This window comes from Austrofundulus limnaeus, unplaced genomic scaffold, assembly GCF_001266775.1.
Source record: "Austrofundulus limnaeus strain Quisiro unplaced genomic scaffold, Austrofundulus_limnaeus-1.0 Scaffold1394, whole genome shotgun sequence".
Taxonomy (NCBI): Eukaryota; Metazoa; Chordata; class Actinopteri; order Cyprinodontiformes; family Rivulidae; genus Austrofundulus; species Austrofundulus limnaeus.
In genome coordinates, this window is record NW_013953796.1 from 33,660 (window position 1) to 44,257 (window position 10,598).

At 39.5% G+C, this 10,598-nt stretch overlaps 1 protein-coding gene across 1 annotated transcript in view; it reads right to left on the reverse strand.

Moving 5' to 3' along the window:
• Nucleotides 1-10,598, reverse strand: part of LOC106535243 (uncharacterized) — a gene marked incomplete at its 5' end in the record, with an annotated part of 32,293 nt that overhangs the window by 7,080 nt on the left and 14,615 nt on the right. Inside the window, 2 exon segments of the mRNA XM_014032204.1 lie at nt 5,099-5,254; nt 5,392-6,412. Of these exon segments, the coding sequence (XP_013887658.1) occupies nt 5,099-5,254; nt 5,392-6,412 (1,177 nt within the window).

The window sequence follows — 10,598 nt, forward strand, 5'->3', positions numbered from 1 at the left end:
CACACACACACACCCCCACCAGGTAACGCCATTCGATTCTGTCAAAAGCTTTTTCAGCATCTAATGACAGCAAGGCGTGATCCATAGCGAACTGTTTTGCATATAATATATTTAGTAACCGGCGGGTATTATGAAAGGCTTGGCGCACAATAACAAATCTGTTTTGGTCATTTGAGATTAAATTACGAATATACATTTCAATCCTTTGAGCCAAAGCTTTGCATAGAAATTTTGTGTCACATGACATTAAAGAAATTGGTCTATATGAACCCATTTCTGTTGGGGTTTTACCTGGGTTTAACAGAAGAGAAATAGTTGCCAAACGTAATGATGGGGCAGGATACCTTTTTCATAAGATTCATTGAACACTTCAAGCAGAGGGAGCAGTAATTTATCTGGAAATTTCTTAAAAAGTTCAATTGGTAGGCCATCAGGGCCAGGAGCTTTACCAGAATTCATGTGGCTAAGAGCCATTTTAAGTTCTTGAATACTCAACTTTTCATCCAGATTATTCTTACTCTCTTCTAACAGGGATGGAAATTGAAGTTGGTCCAGAAACTGCTTTTGTTTATTTGTGTTGTCAGGATATTGGGATGTATACAAGTTTTCATAATAATTTGCAAATGCATCATTCGTACTTTTTGGATCCACCAAATTCTCACCATTATATAATTTGATYGAATTTATAGCCCGATTTGTCTGTAACTTTTTAAGCCTCTGAGCTATGAGTTTGCCTGCCTTCTCACCCTGATCRTAATATGATTGTTTTAACCACAGTAGATTAGTTGCTATTTTGTTGGTAGTGAGCTCATTTTATTCTGATTTTTGTAAAAGAGGTCTTCTATATTTTTCAGTGTCATTGCAATGATACATCTGTTCTTGCAATTCTTTGATTTGTTTTTCAATGTCTTTTAGTTTATTCAAATTTAGTCTTGGTTTATGCTTTGTATAACTCATTATTTCCCCCCTTATGTAAGCTTTAAATACTTCCCATTTAATTGATGCACTGATTTGGTTCGTATTAAAATTGAAGTACTCAGTTATTTTCACTTCAAGAAATTCCTCAAACTCTTTGGACTTAAACCACTTAGCTTGAAATCAAAATTGGATTGAAGACCGGCAATAATTTGGTAATTTTATTGATAGAATAATTGGGGCGTGATCAGAGAGTAGAATAGCTTCATACCAACATTTTTGAACTATAGATAATAGACCGAAGGAGACCAGAAAAAAATCTATTTGTGAGTAAGTTTTAAAGGTGCTGTCTTATTTGGATAAAGTTGTCTCCAAACCTCCACTAGGTTAAGATCTTTCATATATTTCTCGATAGTTTTCCTGGCTTGTTGGTGGGACATGACAGAACTATTTGAGCGGTCTATCGCAGGATTTAAAACACAATTGAAATCTCCACCAATTATAAATGGACCATTATACGTTGGCATGTTTAAAAACAAATCTTGGTAAAAGGCAGGATCATCACCATTGGGAGCATATAGACATACAAAATTGACCATTGTAGAGATTATAGTCCCACTAAGAATGATAAATCTCCCTGATGGGTCAAGGTATTTATTTTTTAGTTCAAAGGGAATTGATTTGTGAATTAGTATTATGACTCCCCTGGCAGAGATGTAAAGCTAGAGGAGAATACCTGACCAGGCCATCTAGATCTGATTTTATTCACATCCTTTTCAATCAAATGTGTCTCTTGTAAAAAGACATCTTGTAGTTTTCATCTGTTTGATCCTGCCCATCACTTGTTTAAGCTTAACCATTTTGTTCAGACCTCTAACATTCCAACTAGATATATTAATTACAGGACTATCAGACATAAATCGTGTAATTGGAAATATAAACAAATAAAATACATTGGCCCCATCTTATTCTCATAATCAAGTCATGTAAAGTCAACAAAAATACAGTATCCAGAGTGAGCCCTACATCCCAAATCTCCACATATTTCCCCAGACGAAATGTGGATTTAACCCCTTCTGAACATTGAACTTGGGTTATATAAAACGTTGCATCCACTAAGTGGGTAACGTAAAAAGGCACGCATAACAAAGGTCATGTATGGGTTGGCTGGCAAAAACAAAAAATGCTCTGACCAAAATGTCAATAGTTAAGGCTCAATTTGCTAACAATACAAAGGTATAATAAAGGAATATTAACAGTAGTGTTCATGCCTCCACATATAGAAACAAAATGTTTTAAAGAAGAAAAAACCAACTGTTATTTTTAGGACTCATGCCAACAAATTTGGCAAAAGAAAAAAATTGTCAACTTACAATATTATCCACCAATATTTATTCTTTTTATATCCACCGCTCCGCAGCGACCCCACGCARAAAAAAACAAACAAACAAAAAAAGAAGCGATGAGTATAACTATGTTTTGGAGTTATCCTCAGCCTGCGAGCTTATTCCATTGATATATTTCTCGGCCTCTTCCACGGACTTGAAGATCCGGCGTTTGTCATTGTGTGTGATGAGCAAATGGGCTGGATACAGAATGCCATATCGGATTTTAAGGACACGGAGCTGGGTTTTCATTCCATCAAAGCGCCTCTGCAGCTTACGAGTCTCGGCCGAGAAGTCAGGAAAAAAGGTTACACGGTGGTTCTCATAGAATACCTCCTTCATTTTCCTGGCGGCTTTCAGTGTTGTTTCCCGGTCCCGATAGTTCAAAAACTTCACAATTACAACCCTTGGAGCTGTAGATTTGGAGCTAAGGGATCCAATCCTGTGAGCTCTCTCCATGAAACGGGACAAGGGAAAGTCCTCATCTACTGTCTCTCGAAGCCACGTCTCCAAAAAGCCACACAGATTCGATCCCTCGGATTTTTTAGGCAGTCCGACCAGTCTTAAATTGGAGCGCCTGCTCCTGTCCTCYTGCTCTGCAACTTTGTCACAAAGCACCTCCACCTTTTTAACTCTGCTTTGAAGGGAAGTAACATCGTCCTCTGTTTGTGAAATTCACACTTCTGYTTCCCCAGTTCTTTCAGTGAGYGATTGTATATCCCCTTTGATGTCCTTAATTGCTTTCAGCATATCTGTAGATTGTTTGTTCATATCTTCTTTCAGCAAGCTGATTGTGCTGAGAATATCACGGTTGGTTGGCGTTTCTTGAGCCTCATCTGAGTTAGCCGGYGACGTTAGYATGAGCTACATTAGCCGCATTCTCTTGTGGAACTGTTTTAGTCAGTTGTTGGGTCGCTTTGGCATTTTTCGGTGGCATKATCTCCAGTAATTGTTTTCCCGTTAGCAAACAGGTGAAGTTGCAAATATTGGTCTGACTTACGGATTAATTTGAGGATTTAGYAGCGAGCCATACGCACMTGCACCTTTTCRCTGAGACGCGATAACCGSAAGTTCCRTCATAGAATAGAATGTCTTTGAGTCCTGCAGACMCMGAAGGACCTCAGTCTCCTCAGTAGGTGGAGTCGACTCTGGCCCTTCTTATACAGGACGTCTGTGTTCGTAGTCCAGTCCAGCTTGTTGTTGAGGTGAACGCCCAGGTACTTGTAAGAGTCCACTGTCTCAATGTCTTTTCCATGGATGTTCACCGGTACTGTGGGGGGTGACTTCCTCCTGAGGTCTATGACCACCTCCTTCGTCTTGCTGGCATTGATGTGGAGAGCGTTGGTCTCACACCAGCCAACAAAGTCACTGATGACCCCCCTGTATTCCTCAACATTCCCGTCTGATACGCATCCAATGATGGCCGTATCATCCGAGAACTTCTGAAGGTTGCAGTGGTCCGAGTTGTACCTGAAGTCTGACGAGTACAGACTGAACAGAAAGGGKGAGAGGACCGTGCCCTGTGGTGCCCCCGTGCTGCAGACTACCACATCAGACACACAGTCACGAAGCCTCACATACTGTGGTCTGTTGGTGAGGTAGTCGATGGTCCATGCTGTCAGCTGCCTGTCCATTCCAGCTCCCTCCAGCTTCCCTCTCAGCAGAGCAGGCTGGATAGTGTTGAAAGCACTGCAGAAGTCAAAGAACATGACTCTAACAGTGTTTCCTGCTTGCTCTAGGTGAGAGAGACATCGGTGCTGSAGGTAGATGACAGCATCCTCCACCCTGATGCCGGGCTGGTAGGCGAACTGCAGGGGGTCCAGTGYTGGGCTCACCACAGGACGAAGATGGTGCAGGATGAGCCTCTCCATGGTCTTCATCAGATGAAATGTCAGAGCCACTGGTCTGTAGTGGTTGGGCTCCCTGGGTTGTGTGATCTTTGGCACTGGAACCACACAGGAAGTCTTCCACAGATCAGGGACCCTCTCCAGACTCAGGCTCAAGTTGAAGATGTGCAGGACCACCGAACAGAGCTGGTCTGCACAGCTTACTGCAATATGTTATTGATGCCAAAGGGTAATAAAGTGTCCAGTGCAGGCAATACTATTATCTAAAATTATAACAATATTATCCTAAAAGAGTGTGTGTGTGTGTGTGTGTGTGTGTGTGTGTGTGTGTGTGTGTGTGTGTGTGTGTGTGTGTGTGTGTGTGTGTGTGTGTGTGTGTGTGTGTGTGTGTGTGTGTGTACTAGTTTATTGTGAGGACTCACTGTCCATCAAAAGTCTGCTTTTTCTGACAAGCTGTTCGTGTTTACTCGCACACAGATTGTTTTTTGACGTCTCTAATGGCGAAGTGGGCTGTCTTGAGGCGTGTGACATCATGTGCAAAAAGCGTCAAAATCAGAAACAAAGCTCTACTTGCATACTCGCCATGAAGGCCTGGAACAGAATACAGAATACATTCTCGAAACAATGAGGAAGAACCTGCAACAYAGTAGCAACGAGTCTGCACCAAGGAGTTCTCTTTCTTATACAGCAAAAGAGTCCTTTGAAAATATCCAGGTGTGCATCTAATAATTTACAACTTAAATCTTAAAAGGCGTCTGACATTTTTAGGCACAACTGTCTGACCTTTAAATCTCAGAAAAAAATCTCTTGGAAAATTACATTTTTTCTTACAGATTTACCAGTTCTCAAAATGAAATACATAAGTACTTTGAGATGACATATGTTTTGGATTGGCACTATATAAATAAACTTTATTGAAATAAAAGTATTCTTTCATCCTTCTTTACTCACCTGTATTAGTACCATCAACAAGGCCTTAATGMGTTGACCAACTGCTCCTCCCTTGGCACTGAACAGCTCCAGAAGCCTGGGAGTATATCTGTCGAGCTGAGACATAAATGTTGATTCCAGCGGAACACCAGTGCACCTTCGGAACTCTTCGTTTATCTGAAGGATATTTAAGGGGCAGTAACAATTAGTCACTTTTCAATCATCTGCAAATCTAAACAATTTCAAACAGTTAAAATTTTTAAATAGGCAATTTTAGTACATAGAAAGTATGTAAATTCAGGGAAAAAAGTTACCTGGTATGGTTCAAAAAGAGCTGGCCATCTTTCCATAATTGCTGCAATGCCTGGAGACTGGATCACCACTTCCTTCCTTCTCAAACTGTATGTCCTGGCTATCATTTCATTTATGGYCCTGGCACAGTCTCTCTTCTGGGAAGCTGCCAATAGGTCAAGTCTCAGATGTTCAAGAGTGCCATCTGTTTCACCAGGTGGATGTGAGGGCAAGTAATTTAGTTCAGCTTTCTTTGGTTTCTTGATATTTTTAGCAGTTTCTTGCTCATCAACAAGCTTGTGTTTAAGTGAGTTGACCAGGACCTCTGTGCTTCCAAGTGCTTTACGTTTCACCCGGTAGTTTCCGCATTTGTATTTCAGACTTTGTTGCCATCCATAAATGCCATCTGAAGATCCAGGTTCCCTCAGACAAGGGTGCTTCTCTACTAGTGCCTGTGCAACAGCACACCTTTGGGTATTATTTGGGTAAGCTGTGTACAAAAACATGGCTTCTGCAAGGTGCTCCAGGATGTCAGATTTCACATTCAGGGATGAAAATGGTGTGCCTTCTTTCAGATAAATCACATTGCCTTGCTTCAAAGCCAGCTCAGTGTTGTGAGAAAACACTGGAATGGGAAACACAGCAGGCCATGGGTTCTGCCTCTCCAATGGTAGAGGTGTCTGAGTCACAGTATCTTGCATGTCTGCATAAAGGATCTCAGATGCATCAGATCCTGCATAAGAGGTATCAGGGGTACTTTCCTCAGGAACAAGTGTGATCGTCAAGTTTTGAGGGGCATACACTACTCTAAGTGTATCTTTATCCTTTAACTCTTTTGTTGAGGTTAGGTCGAAGAACTCATCAAAATCCTCATCTTTGTACTGCAGAGTAATCTCAGTGGTTATGGAAAACTGGTCCTTCACAGCTGCAACTAACTGATCCACATTTGCTGGTATCCCACTGTCGAGGGTAAGTTTCTTTACTTCATGGTCAACAAGAACCCGAAATCGTACTGTTTGTTCCATGTCTTGTACAGCAGGAGACCTAAAGATATGACACAAGGTTTATTATTACACCAAGCAGATGTGTCTCTTTAATGTCACCATATGCTTTCCAGCAACAATGTCTGTGTTCAAGATGATCCAAAGACTTTTGTGTGATAACTGTGTTTTGGGGTTAGAAATGACTGTGGGAGGAATAAAAAATTGAATTACTGTGGTTGGGATTTCAGAAAAGTACATATACTTAGGTTTATGTTGACATGTTTTTTAAAAATACATTAGAGTTTTTTTTGATTTATTGATCATTTAATTGGTGATTTAATGATCAGATGGGGGAGATGTAATGGAACTAATACTTTTAGGTTTAAGCCAGTAGTTCATGACATCCTTTAATGACCTAAGTTTTCATGACATGCTGTTCATCTGCAGATAGAAAGATTAAAGTCTGAACAAGATCTGCTAACAACAGTCATTCTTAGATATCACTTGTGTTTATCTTTGTGTTTTCCGTTGACCTTGTATCAAATCTTGCTAAGATGACAKAATGGTGTTTGTTAATATATATGAGACCTCTCGAGTGAAGTGGACACACACAGTGAACAGAGTGGAGTGACAGAGAGAGGCAGAGGAACAGAGACAGGGCAGGTTGTTCTCTGTGTTTCCTGTTGTTGCAATAAAACTCAGCTGATCATCTCACAGAGTATCTTCCTTCTTGGACCACGTATTTCTCTTTGTTAAATAAATATTGCCATAACAGTATCAAAAATTTTAAGGAAAAAAGTAACTTACAGTATTTTATGTAGAGAGATTGATTTGAAATAATTCAGAAATATAAAACACTAACACTTATTAACCAAAAGAATAAAATTAGCCATATGAAACAAAATATGTATAACAGGACAAAAGGCACATTCAGACTGCTGGTCTGATCCAGTAAACATGTTTCTGTTACCTTGACATTTAAATGTACCTGTGCACCTGCACCTCGTTCCCACTWAACGTAGCCCCATGAGACATTTTAAAGCTATTTCTTTGGTGCTCTTAAAGCACATTAAAACCAGCAGTCCACTTCAGAAACCAGACTTTGACAGGGCACAAAACTGTTTGGCATGAACGCACGCGCAGTTTTAACTGAGCAGCTCATTCCTCGCTCCCCGAAACACACACACGCACGCACACACACACAGAGCTCTGTTAAGTCGGACATGTTAACAGTTGGAAAAATATAATATTTTGCTTACTATTTGAGACAGAAATCACTGTTACTCATAAGCTGTTGTTCATCAGCAGCATTAGCGTTTTTTTAATCAATGGTGTCTGCCATATTAGGTGAAGCACTGACTTAAGTTTGACCAACGCATGCTTCATTTTAACGGTCAGCTTGAGATCATTTAAAGCCTTCGTCGACATAGTAAATAGTGCCGAAGGGCATCAATTTGAATGTGGACTAGGGTTGTGCATAATTGTATCGTGTGCAATTAATTGCCAGAAAAACATTAATCGATTACTTTTTGGCACTTTGTAAGAAAATACGTGTTTAATAACGGCTGACGTCAGATAAAAACACCAGTGTTAAATAAAATGATCTGTGATAAGAAATAAATGCCATACAACACCAGAATTCCGGAGTGAGGTTTATTGCCACCAGAATGACAACCGAAACCACACTCATTCAGAAACAGGAAGTCACGTTTTAAATACATTCCAGTATCTTCAATGCCCGAGTTCGCCCTCTGGTGGCCTAYGGCTGAACCCCAGGCATTCAGACAAACAAACTTCATTCTTATGCAAGTACATATGTATATGTGTTGTTTTAATGATTCGGATATGTATCTACACATAATATAACAAACATTATAAAAGTATTATAAAATAAGGAAACCCTAATATTCTGGTGTTGTTTATCATCAGTACTGAGCTATAATAACTATAAATTTCTTCAACTTGACGATTAATACGATTAATGCCACCAGGCAGAATCTGCTCGCTGCTCCTCTCTGCTTCAAATATATATGATGATCATTAAAAAAATTCTGTAATTTATTCATCTAGCAACTGAATGTAAAATTTGATATATATCCTGAAGTCTGTAATTCTGACACAATTTGGAACAGATTTGTATGAAGAGCAAATCTTTCCCACTAAATTGGTCGTGTGACTAGGACATGAGGGTGTCCAGGGATTCAAGGGGATTAATCGTCAAATTAATCGTTTTCGGCTAAATACCACAATTAATCGTGATTAATTTTTTAGCCAATATTACCCAACCCTAATGTGGACATGAAAATAGCAAGTGTTTTTTTTTTTTTTTTTGGCAAATTGAAATCCAACGTCGAACTTGTTTCATTGCCTGTTGTGGCGGTCAGGCAAACACAACGGAAACATTCGGTAATAACACTTCACAGAACTGTACTTTTGAAGAATATTTAAATAAAGTAATTGAAGAAATTTATTGGGGTTGTTTACTACTGATTTATAAAGACACTACACATTGTATAGTCTGTTTTAGGTGAACAGTAATATATTTCTATAATGTGGTTATCTCTGACTTAATTGATGATTTCATGTGCAGACTGGGTTGTGGGGCTCTTGATCAGGGTCTCACAGACTCAGGAGGCTTTTAGTCAGATACATGTCTGATTTAAAAACAACACATAAGAACCATGATTAAACATTAGTGTGAGGGATGATGTCTGACATCTTGACTCCATTTAGGAGTAGGCTTCCCCTTTAACATATGTCATGAGGTGGAGTCAGGATGTGAAGAAAGCTGTTACTTGATATGTGTTTCCTGGTTTTTRCGCACTGYTTAGCTGATGCCTGTCGGAGACAGATTAAAACAAAAGCTAATCAGTCCACACAGCTGTGTCTGAATGGTTTTGTGTGGCTCACTCCAACATTCACGTCATTATTAACTGGTATTAGTTTTGAACAGGTAAAGGGTAACGAATATTGTTTATATTTTATTATATTTTAACATAATAATAAAAATAGTTACTTACACCTCCTAAGCAAACTGTTATTCCGACAAACAGCCAGAATACCTGCAGTGCAGTGCGGTCCTCCCTGAAGCAGTGACTGAAAAAATGGTGGACGCTTTGGCGCCGTTGACGGGACTGGGCGGGCCCAGGTCTGCTTCAGATCTAAGCTGGAAAATTACGTTTTCTAAAATTGATTATGAAAGTTCATCAAAATCAAATTTATTACAGAAAATCAAACTGCAGAAACATATCTTGAATTTTTAATTAGAGAAAACTCAAAAATTATTCACATTGTTCACTACACCCTTGGAAGGCTTTTTACAGCATTCAGGTGAGCTTCCTGCTGGAATGATCTGCTGCAGAGCAGAACCTGAGCAAGATGGACTTTACGAGACTTGAGAGCAAGCAACCATCCACATTTAATTTCCACAGTTAACAAAAAATAGTTTTTCTGACTCTGGTTTAAAGAAAAAAGAAAAAAAACATGGTTGATTCACTGTGCGCATGTTTTTGCTTCACGGAGTGGACAGTTTAAAAGTCCCCATAAGGATAGAAGAACAAGCGTGTAGAGCGGAGCGCTGTGCTCATACTGCTGTATAGCTTTATTGAGGCTTTATTACAGGACATATTGAGGCTTTAYTACAGGACATCGAGACGTTTTGTTTTAGCGGGCAACCCCCCCAACGACAGGGTGCACCACTGCGACCGCAAATATTTTTAAGGCGCACTATTAAATAATTTGGTTGCATTTGCGACCAAATAATGTGAGTGTATGTAATATGAGTTTGTGCTGTCAGAAAGACTCCAACAGTTTCTGAGAGCTAATAATGAGCAGGCTACAGCCAACCTGCTGCTGCCTGCAGCTCCTGTGGTTCTGATCCACAGACACCACATGAGCAGGTGAGCTCATACTGTGAGGAGAGCCATCCTCCTGCAGGACAGATCCGCCCGGGATTAGGAWACACTTTATAATAACTGCACCTTATTTAGCCTTATTTAAGCATTAATAAACAGTTATTTAACACTAAAAAGATCATTAAGGATGATTCACATGTAATACACTATTAACACACTTATTAATACTTTACACAAAGAATAATGAGTTCCAAAACCAACATATTCAATGTTTATTTATGCTTAATAACTCATAATTTAACTATGCTATCTATATTTGTAAATGCTCAAATTAATGTACAGGTGCTGGTCATAAAATTAGAATATCATGAAAAAGTAGATTTATTTCAGTAA